General features: G+C 43.0%; 1 protein-coding gene across 4 annotated transcripts; it reads left to right on the forward strand.

Moving 5' to 3' along the window:
• Positions 1-4,187: 4,187 nt before the first annotated feature.
• On the forward strand, positions 4,188-19,626 carry Mpv17l (MPV17 mitochondrial inner membrane protein like). 4 transcript variants are annotated; one of them, XM_052759597.1, is made up of 5 exons: positions 4,188-4,444; positions 8,614-8,684; positions 13,492-13,521; positions 13,689-13,835; positions 15,179-16,607. In XM_052759597.1, the coding sequence occupies exons 1-5, from the start codon at positions 4,267-4,269 to the stop codon at positions 15,236-15,238; spliced, it is 486 nt and encodes a 161-aa protein (XP_052615557.1). In that variant the 5' UTR covers positions 4,188-4,266; the 3' UTR covers positions 15,239-16,607. The 4 variants fall into 4 exon arrangements, with proteins under 4 accessions (XP_052615557.1, XP_052615556.1, XP_052615554.1 ...); XM_052759596.1 differs by lacking the exon at positions 15,179-16,607 and adding an exon at positions 19,487-19,626 and having other exon boundaries at positions 4,197-4,576; XM_052759594.1 differs by having other exon boundaries at positions 4,198-4,576.
• Positions 19,627-21,409: the final 1,783 nt, after the last annotated feature.

The following is a 21,409-nucleotide window of genomic DNA, read 5'->3' on the forward strand; positions in this document are numbered from 1 at the left end:
AGAGAAACAGAGTAAGCCACAGCCAACCTCACCTCACCAACTCCTCAGCTGATCCTGTTTCCATGAATCCTCAGTCTCTGAGTTCTCAACTGAAAGGGTCTTAGCTGAACTGCTTTAGTTCCTGTTTCCTCAAGCCTTATATACCTTTCTCCACCCAGCCATCACTTCCTGGGATAAAAGGCATGTGTGCCTCCTAGTAGTGGGATTAAAGGTGTGTGCCACCACTGCCTGGCTCTGTTTCCAGTGTGGCCTTGAACTCACAGAGATCCTGACGATCTCTGCATCCTGAGTGATAGGATTAAGGGTGTGTGCCACCACTGTCTGGCCTCTGTCTAAACTAGTGGCTGGCTCTGTCCTCTGATTCTCAGGCAAGTTTATTAGGGTACACAATATATCACCACATGTGGCCTTGTTGGAGAAAGTGTGTCGTTGTGGGGGCAGGCTTTGATGTCAGATATATATTCAAGCTGCACCCTGTGTGGCACAGTGTCTCCTTCTGCTGCCTGCAGATCAAGTTATAGAACTCACAGGTCCTTTTCCAGCACCATGTCTGCCTGCATGCTGTCGTGCTTCTCACCATGATGATAATGGGACTAAACTTCTGAAACTCAAAGTCAGCCCCAATTAAATGTTTTCCATTCTAAGAGTTGCTATGGTCATGATGTCTCTTCACAGCAATAGAAACCCTAAGACATTCCCCAACTTGCTTTTTGGTCATGATGTTTCATTGCACAATAGAAACCATAATTATGACAGATTGTAAGTGGTAAACAGATAAGTTGCTGAGCTAGAAGCTTGCCTAACTGGGAAAATCTGACAGATTCATTTGGGACCAGTGGCAGATCAATGAGAGCCCTAGAAACCAGTATATGGTTAGTATGGAAAGTCAAAGCACACAGATATTGGCAGAGTCCAGGGACTGTCGAGGAAGGATGAATTAGTTTGTGTACATGGTGGGATAAATAGAAATGTATTTTCTTATAGTTCAGAAAGCTAGAAGGTCAAGGTCAAGTCTAGCTCTATTCTAACCCTTTTCTTTGGCTTATAGACACAGACTACTATCTTCTTCTCCCTTTCCTTCCAGTTTCCGTCTCCCTCACCTCCTTCTTGTAGCTGTACTTTTCCTGTGTCCTACCTGGTCTGCAGCCACTCAGACCCAAGTAAACACACAGAAACTTACATTAATTAAAACTGCTCGGCCATTAGCTCAGGCCTACCACTGACTAGCTCTTACATTTAAATTCAGCCCATTTCTGTTCATCTATATGTTTCCACATGTTCTGTGGCTTTACCTGTGTGCCATTACATGCTCCCTGGACAGCAGGCTGGTGTCTCCTCACTCAGTCTTCCTGTTCCCAGAATTCTCCTTGTCTGTTTTTCCTGCCTATACTTCCTGCCTGGCTACTGGCCAATCAGCTTTTTATTTATCAACCAATCAGAGCAACTGCTGGGGATGTCTTTCTGTATGCTGTGAATGTGTTGCTTTGATTGATTGATAAATAAAACACTGATTGGCCAGTAGTCAGGCAGGAAGTATAGTATAGGCTGGATAAGCAGAGAGGAGAATTCTGGGGAGTGAAAGGCTGAGCGAGGAGATGCTGCCAGCTGCCGCCACCATTAGAAGCAAGATGTAAGGATAACAGTAAGCCATGAGCCATGTGGCAAGGTATAGATTTATAGAAATGGGTTAATTTAAGATATAAGAACTAGATAGCAAGAAGGCTGCCAAAGCCATACAGTTTATAAATAATATGTCTTTCTGTGTTTACTTGGGTCTGAGTGACTGCAGTACCCGGGTGGACACAGGAAAACTTCAACTACAGGCAACACATTCACAGCATACAAAACATCCCACAGCACCTCTTTCCTTTTTAGTTTTTACTCCCCACTTCTCTGTATCTGTGTCTTTCTCTGTGTGTGTGTGTGTGTATATACAAGTGCACATGGCATGGCATGTGGGAAGCTCATAGGCAATTTGTAGGAATAAAATTTCTTCTTCCATCATGTGTGTTCTGGAGAGTCAAGTAAAGTGCCTTTTCCCGTGAGTCATCTTGTGTCCCCAATTTTTTTTTTTAAAGTCAGAGTCTATATGGTCCAGGTTGGCCTCACACTCACTCACTGTGTAGTTGGTACCCATCTTGATCTCTTAACTCTTATGTCTCCACCTCTCAAGTGCTAGAAATACAAGTAAGGACACCACAACCAGTCCAAATAGCCAGCCACCTTCTTGTCACGTCCTCACCCATAGTTTTTCTTCTGTGTGAATCCACCATGGTGTCTCTTGCTGAGTCCATTTCTTCTTATGAAGACATCATATAGATTGCATTGCCTCTCTCATGACTTCATTTTAACTGGGTCACTTCTTTAAGGTCTTTGTCTTCAAATACAGTCACATTCTGAAGTACCAAGAGTTAGGGCTTCAATGTATAAATCAGGGTAGGAGACAATTCAGCTTGTAAAAAATGACTTTTAGTTAGGGACAATCTTTGAAAGATTGTCTATGGTTCAGATTGGAGACCGAAGTAAAACAACAGTACAGCAGGGCAGGATTGGGTGCTGAATGAGAGAAAGGGACTTTCTGGTACCAGCTTAAGTAAGATTGACATGTGAACAGGGAACTCTATTACATCAGTTCTTATTTCCTTGTTTTGATCATTGTGCTATGGTTATGCAAGATGTCAACACTTGGGGAAGATTGAGTAAACAATATATGGTGGCTGGGCACTGTGGCAGAAGCCTGTAACCTTAGCTTGTAGGAGGCAGAAGCAAGAGGATTAGGGAGTTGAGGCTAGGCTGGGCTTCATGGCCCCTGGACTCAAACCAAACAAAACAAATGAACAAGGTTATATAGGGATTCTTTGTATTTTTGTTCGTTTTCTTGCTTTTGTCTTTTCAGATAGGGTCTTGTTATATAGCCACAAGTGGCCTTAACCTCTGGGCAATCTGCCTCACCAGCCCCCACCCCAAGTTCAGGCATGACAAGTTCTGCCTGACATCCAGCTTCCTTTGTATAATTTTGCTGCATATTTCCTAAGTCTGGAATTATTTCAAAATTAAAACACTGAGTTAGTGAGAGGATTTAGTTGATTAAGCTCTTGTCTCCAAGCCTGACTACCTGAAATCAATCCCCAGGACTTACAAAGTGGAAGGAGAGAACTGACCTTCACTACTCAAGGATCCAGGTTTAATTCTCAGCACCCACATGGCAGCAAATGATGGTGTGTAATTCTGTGGGCACCTGGTATGATAGTGATATGCAAACAAAACACGAACAGAAGACAGAGAGGAGAGATACTGGGTGAGAGAAGTTGAATATCATGGAAAGAGGGTAAGGCAGGAAAAGGCGTGGGGAAAATGGATTGCAGAAGGTCAGAGCTTCTCTTTGCTGCCCAAACGCCCACCTAACCTTGCTTTTGGAACTGGTACCATGGGTCTTCAAGCCTGTTTTGGGGTGGCAGGGGTCACTGAGACACAAGCTGAAGTGGGGAGAGTAATTGGCACATCATCCAGGATTATTTTATTCATGAAAGGCCTCAGCCTAACCTCTGACATTTGGCCCGCAGTGACATAGAAAGGCAACATATTGTGTGCTAAAAGAATGAATTCCCTGTCCGCAAGCACCTCAAGTACATTGACACTTTGGGAACCGAGCTAGCTTGCTTGCTTTATTTTTATTGCAATAGTTGGGAAATTGAAGCCAGGGCCTTCTGCATGCTAGGTAATCACTACTACATAGCTTCACATCAGCCCCGCATCTTTTGAAATAGTATTCACGTGTCACAAAATTCACCACTTTAAATTGGACCCTGTGGCATAAACCTATAATCCCAGAACTTGGGAGGTGGAGGCAGGAGGATGGGAGGTGAAAGTCGTCCTCAGCTACATAAGGAGTTGGGGTCCAGCCTGGAACACATGAGACCCCGTCTCAAACAAACACACAAATTCCAATTTTAAAGTGTAGGAGCCACTAGTTTTGGGCATATTCACAAAGTCGTGAGGTCATCTCCAATGCCCCGATGGCAGCCACAGTTCTTACAATGCCCGGCCTTTGGAAATGACAGATCTGCTTTTTGTCTGAGTGCCTCTCCTCCTTCTGGAGATTTCTTGGAAATTGTCCAAACCTTGTGGACTCTGCACATCGAAGAGGCTCCGCCCTCTTGGTGGCCAGTCGTCACGGGATTGGGCACGCGGGTTGGGTGTGCATAGTGGTGTCGAATCACTGCGGCTCAGTCAGGTGTGCAGGCGCAGAAGGCACCCCGGGTGGGTATGGCGAGCTGGTGGCGTGCGTTTCCACGCGCAGCACGGCGCTATCCGTGGCCCACCAACGTGCTGCTCTACGCCGGTCTCTTTTCAGCGGGTGATGCGCTGCAGCAGCGGCTGCGGGGAGGCCCGGCCGACTGGCGCCAGACGCGGCGCGTGGCCACTCTGGCCTTAACCTTCCACGGTAACTTCAACTACGTGTGGCTGCGCCTTCTGGAGCGCGCGCTTCCGGGCCGCGCGCCGCGCACGGTCCTGGCCAAGGTGCTGTGCGATCAGACTGTCGGTGGGCCGATTGCCCTCTCTGCCTTCTACGTCGGTGAGGGGCCTAGGCGGGGCTCAGAGTCTGGGATTGGGGCACTGGAGGCCGGGCAGGAGGCGCGGGGTGGGGGTTGGGGGGGTGGAGAGTGGGGACTAGGGGCCGCGGAGACCAGAGATCTGAAGCCACTGGGGCTGAGGCAGGAGGTGATAACTCTGCTGCCAGAGAACCAGGGCTAGAAGGAAGCTTTGAAGCAGCAACAGGAGGTCTGAACATTGGGGGACGTGAGGTTTTCATGAGGAAGAATTTTGGGAACTGGAGATCCAGCGTGCCAGGAGTTCAGGGGGTTGGTGTCAGGTTGGCGATGTTCAGGAGTGTGTGTGTGTGTGTGTGTGTGTGTGTGTGTGTGTGTGGTCTATTTTCCTTCAGAAAAGGGCACATCTAAGACACCCTTGCTTAGCCCCGTAGCAGCTGCATTCCTGGGCTCCACCTGCCCTGCGAAAAGCCACACCTGAGGTTCTGCAGCCAATACATCAACCCAAAAATGAGGGGATCGGTGACTCTGGGGGCAGAGTGGGTGGAACCTGTGATTATAGAAAAGTCATCTCCAGGGCCTTAGCCTTGCTTGGGCAACAAGATTTCCCTGCATGGGGTCACACAGAGAATGGAAGGGGGTTGTATACTTGAGAAGGAACTCTCATCACTCTGGCCTGGATGGTCTGGCCTTGGGAAACCTTTCTGCCTGATATACTGAAAACAACAAAAGGTCTCATGGTTTCTCTCCTCAGCGATTTCTGTACCCTCAAAGGCAGTGGCAGCTGGGGAGGGTCATTCAGTATTTGGAGAGTCTTCTCCAGGGCCTTGGGGATGTTAGATCACCAACAATTGAGTCTAAAGCCTCAGGCCTCAAGCTGTGTCAACTAGACTATATCCTCAGTCTTTAGTTTGTTTTTAATTTTGAGACAGGGATTCACTAAGTTGCTCAGGCTGGCCATGAACTTGTGATTCTCCAACTTCAGGCTTCCAAGCTGCTGGAATGACAAGCCTGCCCCACCTGTCCAGCCTGTCAATGTCTTCTTAAACCGACCGAGGGTTAGCAAACCATCTAGAAGAAACTTCCCCTCTGGGGGCAGGTATTTAAGGGAGACTGTATTCACTTCCTTTTCTTCTGTAGCCCACAGGAAACATCAAAGACCTGGTGGCCTGTTACAGTCTCAGCTAACGCCACGCTAAGGAGGTCAGTGAAGTCAGAATAGACAACCAGAGAGCCAGAGCCTTCTGATTTGCTCAAGCGCTGTGCCTTGTCCCCTGGTGTGGTCTCTCAGCTAGCTTTGCAAATGGATTCCTATACTCACTACAGCTTGGTGCAGTGGTGAAGGAGTTAGGAGCCAGGACTTGCCACTTGACAGGCCAGATTCCTATTGAACCTTTGAGCTACCACTTAGGCAGATATACTCACAATTCCCATGCTATATAATGAGAAAACAGGCATGGAGGGGTTTGGAAGTTCACCAGGAGACAGCACAGTCCAGGCTTTCAGCCTTGTTTTTCATCTTGATGTTGGTGGTCATAGTATGTGTGATCACCCTGAAACTAGGAAATGGTGCTGTCCCAGGGTGTGGGAGACGCTTGTGATGAAGGCCTGAGGCCTTCTGTTATATCACTGGTCTGGATTTTTGCTGGTTCAGTCTCCTCTGTTTCATGTTACAGTGGGGGGAGCATGGGTATGGGAGTTGAAAACTGATAGTTGGGCAGTGCACCTGGACAGGTTCTTGCTCTTCCACTCCCTAAAGCACTTCATTTTTAGACAAAGCCATGCTGGGTAGTGTAATCTGGCCTTGAGCTCATGGTAGTCCTCCTGCCTCAGCCTCTTGTTTGCTAATGTTACAGGGCTACCATGACTAGCTGTCTTTTCCTCCTTTTAACTCTTCTCATCTGAGTTAATTGTTAGGAGGGTCAAATAATGTGGTGATGTGAGTACTTAGCATTAACTGGGTAAGCAGATCACAGCACTACAATATTTGCTGGGTTTTGTTTTGAGTCTCATTCTTTTTTTTTTTTTTTTAAGATTTATATGAGTTTTCTATCTGCATGTCTTTAAAGAGGGCAACAGATCCCACAGATCCCACTAGAGATGGTTGTGAGCCACCATGTGGTTGCTGGGAATTGAACTCAGGATCTCTGGAAGAGCAGCCAATGCTCTTAACCACTGCGCCATCTCCCCAGCCCCCTTGAGTCTCATTCTAAGAATCTCCTGCCATTGGCTGTTAACTCTCATATCCCCAACCCTCACCCAAGTGCACAATCAGGGCTGTTAGAAATTTTTAAATGCTGTTATTTTTACACTCTCCTTTAAACGTGAGGTTTTGGCTCTGTTTCTTGAATGTTAAACTCTGGTAGGAATATACTGATGGGAAATGTGTAGTTGCTAGAATGTCCAGGGCCCAGTAATTTTTATTTGTTTGTTTATTTATTTATTTATTTATTTTTTTTTGTTTTTCGAGACAGGGTTTCTCTGTGTAGCTTTGCGCCTTTCCTGGATCTCGCGCTGTAGACCAGGCTGGCCTCGAACTCACAGAGATCCGCCTGCCTCTGCCTCCCGAGTGCTGGGATTAAAGGCGTGCGCCACCACCGCCCGGCTCTATTTATTTATTTTTGAGACAGGGCTTCTCCGTGTAGTTTTGGTGCTTGTCCTGGATCTCGCTCTGTAGACCAGGCTGGCCTCGAACTCACAGAGATCCACCTGGCTCTGCCTACCGAGAGCTGGGATTAAAGGCGTGCGCTACTACCACTTGGCTATTTTTATTTTTTAAAGGAATGGATTTAGGGTGAGAATGTGGCAGTGTTGCTCAGTGGTAGAGGGTAGGCTTACCATGCTTCAGGCCACAGGTTTAATCCCAGTACAAATAAAAAAGAACCAAAGGAAGGAAGGAGATTAAAGTGATTTTTGTTTTGTTTTGTTTTCAAAGTTGGTGCTGGGGCTGCAACTCAGTTGACAGAGTGCTTGTTTAGCACCTGGGCTCTGCCCCCAGCAATACATAGCTGGGCATGGTGGTTCCCATCCGTAGTTCCAGCACTTGGGCAGCAGAGGCAGGAGGATCCAATCATCTTTGGCTACCTAATAGTGAATTTGAGACCAACCTGTGACACTTGAAGTTCTGTCTCACAAAACAGCAAATAAGCTGGGTGGAGTGACTCACACCTTTAATCCCAGCACTTGGGAGTCAGAAACAAGCAGATCTCTGTGAGTTGGAGGCCAGCCTGGTCTATAGAGTTCCAGGACAGCCAGGGGAAAGGAAGGGCTAGAGAGATGACTTAACAGTTAGAAACACTTGTTCTTGCAAATACCAGGCTTCAATTTCCAGCACCCACATTGCAGCTTACAAGCATCCACAGCACTGTGGTGTGCATACATATGAGGAAAACATTCAAATACATAAAATAAATCTAAAATTTTTAAAATACTTTAAAAACAAAAACAAATAAGGGGACAGAAAGATGGCCCAGCTGGTAAAGGCACTTGCTAAGCCTGGCAACCTTGGAACTGACCCCAGAACTTGTCCTCTGACCTCCACACTTGGGCAGCGGCAAGTGCCAACACACAATAAATAAATAAAGCAAGCTCATTATCCAATGCAGAATTAGCTGCATTTTGTGGATTCTTCATTTAGATAATAATCATTCTGCTGTATCTTTTTTTTTTTTTTTGGGTTTTCGAGACAGAGTTTCTCTGTGCAGCTTTGCGCCTTTCCTGGAACTCACTTGGTAGCCCAGGCTGGCCTCGAACTCACAGAGATCCGCCTGGCTCTGCCTCCCGAGTGCTGGGATTAAAGGCATGCGCCACCACCGCCCGGCTACATTTTTTTTTTTTTTCTGCTGTATCTTTTAAAACTCGATATTCTCATTTCCTACTTGGTGTTCCTTTAAAACTTGGTCAATATCAAGAAATATTCTTCTTTTCCTGTTGGGTCAACAGCAACATAGTGAATAGTTGGAATTGGATGTCCCTGGATGCTGTTGGGATGAGAAACTTGAACACACTATTAGATAGTAACCATTCTGCTTCTAAAATCCTTGTGGTATATTTCTATAAATAGGTATGAGCATTCTCCAGGGAAAGGATGACATATTTTTGGACCTGAAACAGAAATTCTGGAATACATATAAGGTAAGATTGACTTTTGAAAATGTAATCATATCTTTTAAAATATTTTAAACATTAAAGAACACTTACTTTAGGGGCTGTTGAGAAGACTCAGTGGGTAAAGGAATTTGTTGCCAAGCCTGAGGACCTGAGTTCTATTCCTGGGATTTACATGGTGATAGGAGAGAACTAACTCTCACAGTTGTCCCTGAACTCCACATACTTGGTATTGCCTGCCTGCACTTGTGAATGAGTGTTCTCACAGGTAGGCACACAGACAGACAGATATCTCTGTCTCTCTCTGTGTCTCTCTCTCGCTTTCTCTCACACACACTAAATGAATGTGATTTTTAAAAAGAAACATTTTAATACAACTTTTTTCCCCCTGAAGATTGAACTTATGCCTAATGACAAGCACTGAGTTCCATGCCTGCCTCCTTGACTGCTTGCTTTGAGATGGGGTCTCATACCACCCAAACTGACCTTGAATTCTCGATCCTCCTGCCTCCACCTCCCAAGAGCTGAGATTACAGACATGTGCCATCATGCTGAGCTCCCTAGCTTTTCAAATTAATGACATTATTTATTTAGTGGAATGATGGGGTTTAGGAGTGTGGAAGTCAGAGGACAATGTGTGGGAGCCAGGCATTGAACTCAGGTCATCAGACTTAGCAGCAAGCTCCTTTTACCCACTGAACCACCTTGCTAGCCCACCTAGCTTTTCTTTTAGTCTCTTCTTTCCCTTTTCCTCCCTTCTTTCTTTTCTTTCTGTCTTTTCTTTCCTTCCCCCCTCCTTCCCTTCTTCCCTCCCTCCTGCCTTCCTTTCTTTCTTGAATCATGGACTCTAAGTTGACCAGATGGCATTCAGTTCACTGTAGCTCAGCCAGCCATGAACTGTTGATTCCTGGGATCCTCAATCTTTTGAGGAGCTGGGATTACAGTTGAGGCCACCAGGACTGGCTGTTTTAATTGTAGTTGTTTTAAACTACGATGAAATCAGGCTTACAGTTTGGTTGATCTGGGAATACAATATTTTGAAAAAGATCTGTCTTAATTTTGTTGTAGTTTGTTTTATTTTGAAAATGAACATCTTGTAATGTTGCCAAATTGGCGTACAACTTTTGGACTCAAGCAGTCTTCCTGCCTCAGCCTCCCAAGTAGCTGAGACTGTAGGTCAGTGCACTAAATGTTTCTAGCTTGAATATGTTGGGATGGATACATTTGAGGAGGCCTCAGGGCATCTGCTTCTCAGGGATGGGAAATAAACACTATCACTGCATTCACACAGGTGTTCACGATGATTTCTGACTTCATTAGATTTATTCTTATAAGCAATCACAATTTATTCAATAGGTTTCCAAACCTATTCACAAAACAGGATTGTAGGCCGTGGGTTGGCAAGGAATCATTCCCACTGCCAGTGCATCCAGGTGTGAGTTCTTTTGAGTCTTTGTGAAAAGAGCCTTCTAGATGTCACAAAGGTGTTTCCCGAGATTATTCCTAGTGAAGCAAATCCTCTGTTGTGTTCTTTATTCAGTACAAAGGTATATGTTGATGTTGTTCCAACACTACCCATCATTCAGTGACATTGTCTTCAGGCCTGGCAAAGTCAGTGACATTCTCAGCTCTGACACAGCAATTCAATTAATAATAACAATCAGATAGATAAATTTTTAGGATTCCAGGATATTCCTAGTATCTTACAGGTACTTAATCCCCTATTCAGAGCAGTGCTGAGGGGTAGAGCTATAGCTTGGAGGTAGAAGTGTTTGTTTAGTGGGAGTAGGGAGGAGAGCTCTCAGTTTAAAAACACAAAAGCCAAAACAAAATGAAACCATATTGAGCTATCACCTGCACTGTTTTTAGAATCTTCTGATGAATGGTTATGAGCCCCAGAAGCAACATTGCTCATTTGATGATTGAAGGCAAGGAGAGATTTGAAGCTGTAGAACCCCCTGAATCCCTATAGTTAAGGACATTTCCTGCAAAGAAGGGGTTCAGAACTTATTTATTTATTTATTATTTATTTATTTATTAATTATTAATTTTTTCATTTTTTTAAGACAGGGTTTCTCTGTGTAGTTTTGGTGCTTGTCCTGGATCTTGCTCTGTAGACCAGGCTCGCCTTGAACTCACAGAGATCCACCTGGCTCTGCCTCCTAAGTGCTGGGATTAAAGGTGTGCACCACTGCCGCCCAGCTGGGTTTAGAACTCTTGTTACTTCTCTTGGGGTGCCTCCACAGAGACTTTGGAATGTGACTTCCTTGTCCTTTATTTTAGAAGGGGGAGTATCAAGAGAGATACACACATATGACATGTTTTATTAATTTATATATTTATTGGTTTTATTCTCTGTTTTGAAATATGGTCTGACTGTGTAGCCCAGGCTGACCCAAACCTACTCTGTACTCAAGGCTGGTCCCAAAATGTACAATAATCCTCATGTCTCAGCCTCCTGAGTGCTGAGATTATAGGCATTGTAGGCCACCACACTGTGCTGTACATCTAATGTTAGAAAGAATAGGATGCAGGATTGAAAGTGCAGTTCATTGGTAATCTCCTCCCCCAGTGTTGCCTTGGGTGCAGAGTCTTGGGAATCCTGGCTTATCTTCTGTTTTTATCCCTTTTTGGGACTGGGATCAGACCCAAGTCCTCACGTATGTTAGGCAAGTAATTTATCACTCCCTACTTACCCTAGTCCTACCTCTGTTATTGCTATTATTGAAACAAGGTCTCATGTAGCTAAGGCTGTCATTGAGCTCATGTAGCTGAGGATGACCTTGTGTGCTGGGATTTGAACCCAGAGATTTGTGAATGCTAGGCACTCTACCAACTGAGCCATATCCTCAGCCCTATTTACTTATTTTTTGCAGTGCCAGAGAATGACCTTGGGCTTCAAGCATGCTAGACATGCATGCTACCACTGGGTTATACCCAGCTCTTTTTTTTTTTGAGACTTGGAACTTGCAATCCTCCTGCTTTAGTTTCCCAAGTAGCCTGTGCCTCATTCCCCTCCGTTCCCTTCCTTTCCCTCTTTTTCCTACAGTGCTGGGGCTGGAATTCAGGGCCTTGTGCATGCGCCATCTTGGCCTCTGCACCGTCTCTGATTCTGCCTGAGCTGCCCTGCGGTGCTGGGGTTGGGTGGTGAGTCTTCCCAGCACTGGTGTTCACCAGGTGTCACTCGGCACTGTAGTGTGAGCAACGGCCTGCTCTTCTGTCCCAGCCACTTCTTTATTGTGGGTGTGTACTCTGAGGTTCTTGTTTTTCTTCCAGGGTTTAAAACTCGTTACTGGGTTTAATTATTTTTGGTGCTTGCAGCATTCCAGAGTTGATCAGTGGGAGGTCCTTCAAGCTGATTTCTGTGTCCCTACAGAAAGACCCCCGTCTTTCACACACACACACACATTCTTCCTCCTAATGGCTAGGATTAAAGATTTGCCCTCACGCCTGGCTCATGTATGTATTTTCTAAAAATTAATTTTTGATACTTGAATTAATACTTATAACCCCAGCACTCAGAAGACTGAGGCAGAAGGACTGCCATGAGTTTGAGACCAAACTGAGGTACAGAGCAAGACCCAGTTACAAAAGCAAATAAATTAAAAAAGAAAGATTTTAAAAATTAAGAGGATGGCAAGATGGCTCAGTGGGTAAATGGGCTTGCCACCAGGTCTGAGGAGCTGAGTTCAGTCTCCAAGACTCCTGCAAGTATCTTCACACACACACACACACACACACACACACACACACACACACACACACATACACAGACACAGACACACACACACACACACATACACACACACACACACACACACACACACACTAAATGTAAGAAGAAATTTGTAATGTCAGCTAATCTTGTTCTGTACCAAGAGATAGCATAGATATATTGTTTGCATATTGTTCCATAAAGAACTGTTTGCAGCCGGGCGGTGGTGGTGCACACCTTTGATGCCAGCACTCGGGAGGCAGAGGCAGGTGGATCTCTGTGAGTTCAAGGCCAGCCTGGTCTACAAAACAAGTTCCAGATAGCCAGAACTACACAGTGAAACCCTGTCTCAAAAAACCCAAACCAGCCGGGCGTTGGTGGCGCACGCCTTTAATCCCAGCACTTGGGAGGCAGAGGCAGGTGGATCTCTGTGAGTTCAAGGCTAGCCTGGTCTACAGAGCAAGATCCAGGAAAGGCGCAAAGCTTCACAGAGAAACCCTGTCTCAAAAAACCAAAAAAAAAAAAAAAAAAAACCAACCAACCAACCAACCAACCAACCAAACAAACAAACAAAAAGAACTGTTTGGATAAGCCAGCTGTGGTGGCGCATGCCTTTAGTTCCAGCAGTGGAGAAGCAGAGACAGGTGAATCTCTGTGAGTTCTAAGCCAGCTTGGTTTATAGAGTGGGCAAAACTCCAGGCCAACCAATGACACATAGTGATACCCTATCTCAAAAAAAAATTGGGGGGCGGCGGGGGTTGGAATATACTTTGAAAAATTCACTGATAAAAACATATGTATATTATATGCTGTTACTCACTTGGAAATTATATAAATACATGTGATTATTTTTAAAGTACCTATTTCTTCCAGAATTTCTGACTGACTTTTCATTCTGTACTTATAACTAACAAAAGGTGTACTGGCTTACAAGTTGTGCCCTCAAGTCTCCACCTGCTCTATTCTCAAGGTATCAAGATGTCTTCATTTAATCAGTTCAGAGTGCAATCCAGTCCTACTGGGCACCCTACGTGCCTGGCATTTCTTAATCTCTTATAGAATGAACTGTGCTTGCTTTGTAACTAGACAGCATTCTAATGAGGGTTTTCTTTATTCCAGAGTGGTCTGATGTACTGGCCTTTTGTGCAGGTGAGTGCAAATCTACAGAGAATCTGGGGCTGGGTCTTGGCTCAGTGGTAGAGCATTTGCCTAGCATGTGCTGGGCCCTGAGTTCAGTCCCTAGCGTGGGATAAAAACAAAACCCAAAACAAACTCTGTTACCTGTCCATTTCTAATAGACTCTCTTTGCATTGCAGCTGACCAACTTCAGCCTTGTCCCTGTGCACTGGAGAACAGCTTATACGGGACTGTGTGGTTTCCTTTGGGCCACCTTCCTCTGCTTTTCTCAGCAGAGCGGTGATGGCACAGTGAAGTCCATGTTCATCTTCTTTCGCAGGAAAGAGGTGGGTGATGGGCCTCCAGAGAAATGAGGAGTCCAGGACTCCCTTCCAGACTCAGTTACGTTTCTCCATTGCTCTCAATCACCTGCGGCAGGCCTGCTTCACTGAGCAGTTGCTATGGGCTCCATAGGCCCACTTGTTTCAAAATGATTATTTTAACTGTTATCCAAATCCTTCCTATTCATTCCAGTCTGAAAGTCTTATTTCCCTGATGTTTTCACATCTCTAATGCTTTGGTTAAAATTACAACAGTGACAGGTGGCATTTTAGAGTTATTAATACTTTTATTCTAATATAAGACAAGTTGCATTTAAAAAAAAAACCCTCTAGTTTTGATTGTTTATATTTCTAGCCTAAACTCTCAGGCAATTTCCTACACACTTTGGGATCAAATTGCCTTTTGTCCTTATAGTAAGTTTCTATCTATATAGAATTCAGTCAAGAAGATTGAATAACCAGCCTCCTCAGATACTCAATAATAATTTATTATTATACCAACAATAAAATTCTGTAAGCAGATGTTATCTTCAAAAAGGAATAATGGCCGGGCGGTGGTGGCGCACGCCTTTAATCCCAGCACTCGGGAGGCAGAGGCAGGCGGATCTCTGTGAGTTCGAGGCCAGCCTGGTCTACAGAGCGAGATCCAGGAAAGGCGCAAAGCTACACAGAGAAACCCTGTCTCGAAAAAAAAACCAAAAAAAAAAAAAAAAAAAAAAAAAAAGGAATAATGTTGGATATCTTCTATATAGAATATTTTATTGTTGCTGTCTACTTGTTTTCTTTCTAAGATAGGGTCTCTCTTTGTGTAGCTCAGGCTACCCTGGAACTCACTATGTACCCCAGGCTGGGCTTCAGTCTACCAAGTGATGAGATTACAGGCATGAGCCATCATGTCTTACTCTTCTACTTTTATATTATACCATTCAAGTATACTACCCTTTAATTGATATCTTCTAGCTTTGAGAAGATACAATTGACAAGCACTCTAATTCCTACATACATGAAATAAAATATTTGGCTTCTTAATGAATTATATTAAATGAAAATTCTAGAAAACTAATCATTTCCTTCCTCTCTAAGGAAGAACTCTAATCTATACTCTACCAGTGTACACAGTTTGCAGTAATCCTCCTGCCTCTGCCTTCCAAATGCTGGAACTACAACATGAGCCATGCCTGGCTCTGTGTGTGTGTGTGTGTGTGTGTGTGTGTGTGTGTGTGTGTGTGTGTGTGTGTGTGTGTGTGTTTATAGTACTAGGAATAGAACATAGAGTCTTGCACATGCCAGGCAAAAGCTCTGTTACTAGCTACATCCCAGGATGCTGACAGTATTCTTTTATAATACAGTGCTTTAAAGTGGACTCAAGAAACATCAGCCAGTCTTTCACATTTATTCAGTTTATCTAATCTCAGCCAGTCACCATCAGGTTTCAAAATTATGTAAATATCAAGGCGTGGAGGTGTGTGCCTGTCTACTTGGGAGGCTAATGGAGGAGGATCACTTCAGCCTAGGAGTTCAAGACTGCACCGGACAAAACAGCAAGTCCCTGTCTCAAAAACCACAAAAACAGAAAATTTAAAACTATGACTGTCTCAAGAAATTTCAACAATCTCTCCTAAAAACGACCCCCATGGGTCTGTGGCTTCTACTGGCATACTTGACAAATTTCAAGATGTGAAACACTGAATTCTGAGTTTATCTTGAGAATGTATATTTAAGGTCATTTTTAGAATTCATACTTAAATTTCTAAGCAAGTAATTTATATGGTTTGTAATATGTTTGTACTGTCTAAGTGACTAAGTTATTGGAATGTAATAGATATGAATGTATTTTATGTTAGGGCAGTAGTAAGAACATTTCTTGGTGACTGTATGCTTTTGAAAGTTGGGTGGCTCTAGTGGCCGGCCTGTGTTCAGTAGGTGGGAATGGGATCCCTGGGGCAAGAGGGCTTTACTTGAGCAGCTGAATGGAATTAATGAGCTCAGGATTCAGCAGGAGATATTGCATCAGTGTGGTGGTTTGGATGAGAATGGCCCCCATTGGCTCATAGATTTGATGCTTAATCATCAGGGAGTGGAATTGTTTGAAAGGATTAGGAGGTGTGGCCTTGTTGGAGTAGGTGTGGCCTTATGGAAGAAGTGTGTCACTGGGGGTGGGATTTGGGGTTTCTGAAGCCCGAGCCAGGTCCAGTGTCTCCCTCTCTTCCTGTTGCCTGCGGATCCAGTTGTAGAACTCTCAGCTGCTTCTCCAACACCATGTCTGCCTGCATGCCACCATGCTTCTCACCATGATGAAGGGAGCAGGTAAAAGCACCTTGGCCTGAATACTGCCATTTTGACTTCAGACTCCATTTTACCTGCAGGGTTGAATAAAGTTCTGGTTCCCAAGTCCTAGGAGAGCTGAGAACTTTCCAATAGCTGATCCTACCTCTTTCTTAAACAATAGAAATAATCACTATGCATCTTTAGTTCCCTAGAAACAATATGACTGTTCCTAACAACAGAAGGAACAAATGAATCTGATTGGTTGGACTGAAAGGTTTGCATTGTATATTGATTAACAATGAAGGAACACTCTAATTTCTAAATCCTGATTGGTGAAAATTGTAACTGTAACTTGGCAACAAATGTTTGTGATTTTTGTGCTTATAAACCCCACTTCTGCCCCTTCTTGGGGCTGTCAGGAGAAACAAGGCTCCCAAGTCCTTGTTCTGCAGCCCTGATCAATCAGTGCCCTGTTTATGTGGTGACTTAATAAAATCTTTGGAACCATAAGTGTTGCCTCTCTCTTTCCTCATGGCACATAATGGGCTAGGTATGACACAATAAAGGACTAGACCTCTGGAACTGTAAGCAAGCCCTAAATAAATGCTTTCCTTTATAAGAGTTGCTGTGTTCATGGTGTCTCTTCACAGCAATAGAACACTGACTAAGACAATCAGTAATGGGGAGAGAGATCAAAGAAAGGTACCCTGTGTCAACCTCTGGCCTCCATGGGCATACATATACCTGTGAACATCCATACACATACATGCATACTATCTTCACATACAGACACACACACACACACACACACACACACACACACACACACACACACACACACAAAGATGATGATATGCCTGACCTCTGGCTTTCACACACACACACACATACATGCACACAACTATGTAACTATAATATTTGTAATATGTGTAAATATACAGATACAGAATGTACTGAGATGTAGCTCAGTGGCATGGTTCTTGCCTAGGGGCTATTCAAAGAAGGAGAAAGGGGAAAGAAGACAGGATAAAGGGAGGCAGAGAGAGAGGAAGGATGGACTAACAATATTCTCTGGCCATTTCTCAGCTTTGCAAAAATGTAGTGCTTCTGTACAGTAGCTTTGTAATTAAAAGCCATGTATAATTAGTACCTTATTGGAAGTTACTGTCTTATCCATATCATAGTATGGTGAAAATTAGACCATTTGAGAGCTGGTGACAATTTTTGTAAGAACTGAGTCTGAGAACTTGTTTTAGTATTTCCATGTTTTTCTCAGTATGTGTTTAGTGGGTAGTATCTGCCTACAGCAGAGTCAGTGAAATTTGTCAGTTAGGAATTTGTTTTTGGGAAAATTTAATTACTATCTGGTCTATAGCAGAAGAAATCATATAATGACTAAAAGAAATTAGAGATACTAGGCTGGTATGGTGGCTCATTCCTGTCATAACAGCAGGGAGACACAGGCAGGATGACCAGGAGTTCAAAGTCATCCTCAGCAAGTTCAAGGCCACCTTAGGCTACATGAGCCCCTGTCTGAAAGACAAAGCAAAAACAAAACAAAAGCCAATTTAGAAAAGAGAAGAAAAGAAAAGGAGGGCCTGGAGAAGTGGCTCATTGGTTAAGAGCATTGTCTGGTCTTGCAGAGCTTGGCAGTGGGGTTGGTTCCCAGCTCCCACATGGCAGCTCACAACCTCTTGTAACTCCAGTTCCAGGAGATCCAACACCCTTGGCTCCTCAGGCATCGAACATGCACTCAACACACTTATACAGATAAAATAAAAATAAATTAAAAAAAAAATCTCTGAGAAAGGTCAGGTGTGCCAGTCAGATCTCTGAGTTCAAGGCCAGCCTACTCTACATTGTGAGTTCTAGGTCAATCAGAGCTGCAAAGTGACACTAAAAACCACAGTTATGGTTACAGTGTAAAGAAGAAAACACTTTAACATTCTAGTACTTCACCAACAATTGTTACTTTTATTTTTAACCATTTGAGGAGGGAAATTTTCTTCCCCATTTCCTTTACATTAAAGTCTAGAGTTAAAGAAAATTAACTTCTGCCTTTGAAGTGTATCTAAATAGGGCCTTCATATTAACTATGTAACTGCACTGGACCAAATTAAATGTATCTCTTCTATAGACATAGATGACCCAAGGTACAGTTCCTAAGTCATATGCCCTTATGACTGCCTTGATTACTGTTTTCCTTTTAAAGACCATCATCCTTCATGATTGATTTGGAGCTATGAAAAAAATTACTATTTTTTTCTACACGGGCCATTTACTTTTAGCTCATTTTATATAAATTTCTACAGTGTTCGCCAAAACACATTATGTCTAGAACATACTTAACATATCCAGGAGGCAGCTTTCATTTACAATTAGGTTCATTGTTGTTGGGTTTTTTTTTTTTTTAATCTTTTGGCTCTTTACTCTTTTGGTCTTTGGGGGCCTGCCATCCAGCTCTCAAATAAATTCAATGTAGGCTTATTCTTTCTTATAATGCCTGGCCTTAGCTTGGCTTATTTCTAGCCAGCTTTTCTTAACTCAAATTATCTTGTCTACCTTTTGCCTCTGAGCTTTTTATCTTTATCCGATATACCTTTCTTTATTTCTTACTCTGTGGCTTGCTGTGTAGTTGGGTGGCTGACCCCTGGGGTCCAACTCCATCTCCTGCTTCTCCATCTCTCTTGCTTTTTTCTCCTATTTATTCTCTCTGCCTGCCAGCCCTGCCTTACCTTTCTTCAGCCTTGCTGTTGGCCATTCAGTTCATTATTAGACCAGTCAGGTGTTTTAGACAGGCAAAGTAATACGGCTTTACAGAGTTAAACAAATGCAACATAAAAGAATGCAACACATCTTTACATCATTAAACAAATGTTCCACAGCATAAACAAATGTAACACATCCTTAATATTCTACATTTCCCCCTTTTTGTCTAAATAAAAATGAAAGTTTTTTAACTTAATATAGTAAAACTATATACAATAAAAACAGTTATCAAGTAAGAATTACAATTACAATATTCAGTCCATTGTATTTAGCAACTTTAGAGAAAACATTCCACCATTCATCCCATCTTAGTGACTCCAAAGTTTTATACCTAATTTGCTTTCTATCATAACTAAGGAAAACTGAAACTCTAATTATTTAGTCTTTAACTCCATCAAAGAAGGGTGTACTATTACCTGAGTAAACAGGAAGTGTATTGCAAGCAACTTCCAAAATTCTAGAAATGACAGAGACATCTGACTGTCTAAACAGTCACCCAAAGTTCCTCTGCAATGTTGGGGCATCCATCTTCAGCCTATAGGCCTAAAATATCTGACTTTTCAGTGAAGCAGTAAATTTGAAGGCAAAGTTCATTAGTTGCTTTCCTCTGTGTCTTGCAGAATGTCTGGCAGACTCTTCCATGAAGCAGTCATTTTGAAGGACTGTCCTGCCTTGTCTTGGAAAGTTCAACAGTCTTTTTCCTATGTCCCTGCTTGTCCAGCCTTACTATGCTGTCAGCAGTCAAAGGCAAGAGCAATTTCTTTGCCTAGTGGCTACCTTGTCTTAGTGAAAGTAAACTCTGTATGGAATTTCTTTGGTGCCCATCATCCTTTTATGAAGTAAATTGGTGCTGCCAGGAGCAGATGTCTCTCACTGTCATGAAAAACTTTAGGTTACTGAACATCTTAAATGCCATATTCTGTAGATCTTTGAAGTGTTTGAAAATAATCTGTCTAAAATATACCGGTTTAACCTTGAAACATATACCTAATGTGATTACAAGCTTGATTATTATAGGTTAACTACTAACCTCATTTATTAATTACACATTGCATTTTAAATGAGCAGCATAAGCACAATACCCTAAACAAGAGTAGAATCATGCATTCAGTATAACAAAAATAACTTTAAATTTGTATTAATATACCAAAACGAGATTAATGGTTGTCTTTTTATCCTATATTCCTATATTCCCCTAAATGATAACAAACATCCATAACCCACCAATAACCAAAGACCACCCATCCCATCACTTGGGAATGTGGGCATCATGTTCTCCAGACTGCTTCCTGCTGTCTGTGATCAAAGACATCTTTAAGGGTCCTGGAGAAAATATGAGAGAATGGCCAAGTTCTGGGAAGATCAGCAGTAACCTTTGTTGATATTTATCACCTGTCAAGATTCAGGAGGTCTCCCTTGATCAAATCTGATCCATATCAACCTAGAACAAACCCACAGCCTCTTGTTTCCTGTGGAAACAAAAGCAAAACTTCTCCAAAGCATTTTTGACTTCCATTTTAAAGTTAAGGCATTCTTAAAATATCTAGATTGGTTTACTTCAGCGGTCCTTTCAATCCCATGTCTCTTAGCAGCTGTCATTTGCTTATCAACAATAAAAAAAATTCAAAATCAACACAATAATAAACAGGATCCAGACTCCCTGTGTATTTCCCATCTTACGAGGATTTTTTGTTTTAAATTACTTTTACTCTTTCTTTAAAGATACTATTATTTTTAAACTATTTCTTTCTTTCTATGATTGTCTATACCCATTTTCTTTTCTTCCTTAAGCCATTGTTAAACACACTGGCACCTGTTTAGAGGTTTTTTCCGTATGGACCTCTTTTACTGCGTACCTTTAGTCTTTTTTGACCATGTGAGCAAACTTTAAACTGCTAAGCTACAGCTGGGTCCTCTGAGAGGCCTTGGTGGCTGGTTCCTCCCACTTTTAGGTCCATGAGAGATGAGCCTAAAGCTCAAAGCCTGGTCAGAGGTGCATTTGATCAGGAACTGCATTCAACCCCCACCTGTGGATGCTAGTGCCCTGCACTGTGCAGGTGTTTTTACTTAGTTTTTTTGTTTCTATTTAGTATGAAAAAAGCTGTTTAAGTGCTCTGCTATAACCAGTTTCTTAAAGCAGCTATTTATTTTATTTGGTCAGCTTTCTCAGGCCCTGCCTATGTGGATATTTGAGAGCCTCCCATTGGTAGGCCAAAATGTAGTTGTTGTTTTTTTACTCTTTTGGCTCTTTACTGTTTTGGTCTTTGGGGGTCCACCACCCAGCTCTAATATTCTACAACGGTTCATCTTCCGAGAGTTAAAAAGCTAAAGGGTTTCTGTTCTTGAATTGTTTTTTTGAGACAGGCTCTAATGTAGCCCAGGCTGCCTTGCAACTATGTAGCAGAGATTCTCCACTTCTGTTTCCCAAGTATCAGAGTTTACTCAGCCTATCTTAGAATCTGAAGGGATTAAATTGATACAAATGTGACCAAAACTATAGAAAACAATTCTTTCAATATAGTCAGCAGCCTGAAAACAAAAAG

The sequence above is a fragment of the Peromyscus californicus genome, unplaced genomic scaffold, assembly GCF_007827085.1.
Source record: "Peromyscus californicus insignis strain IS unplaced genomic scaffold, ASM782708v3 Scaffold_3__1_contigs__length_106647218, whole genome shotgun sequence".
Taxonomy (NCBI): domain Eukaryota; kingdom Metazoa; phylum Chordata; class Mammalia; order Rodentia; family Cricetidae; genus Peromyscus; species Peromyscus californicus.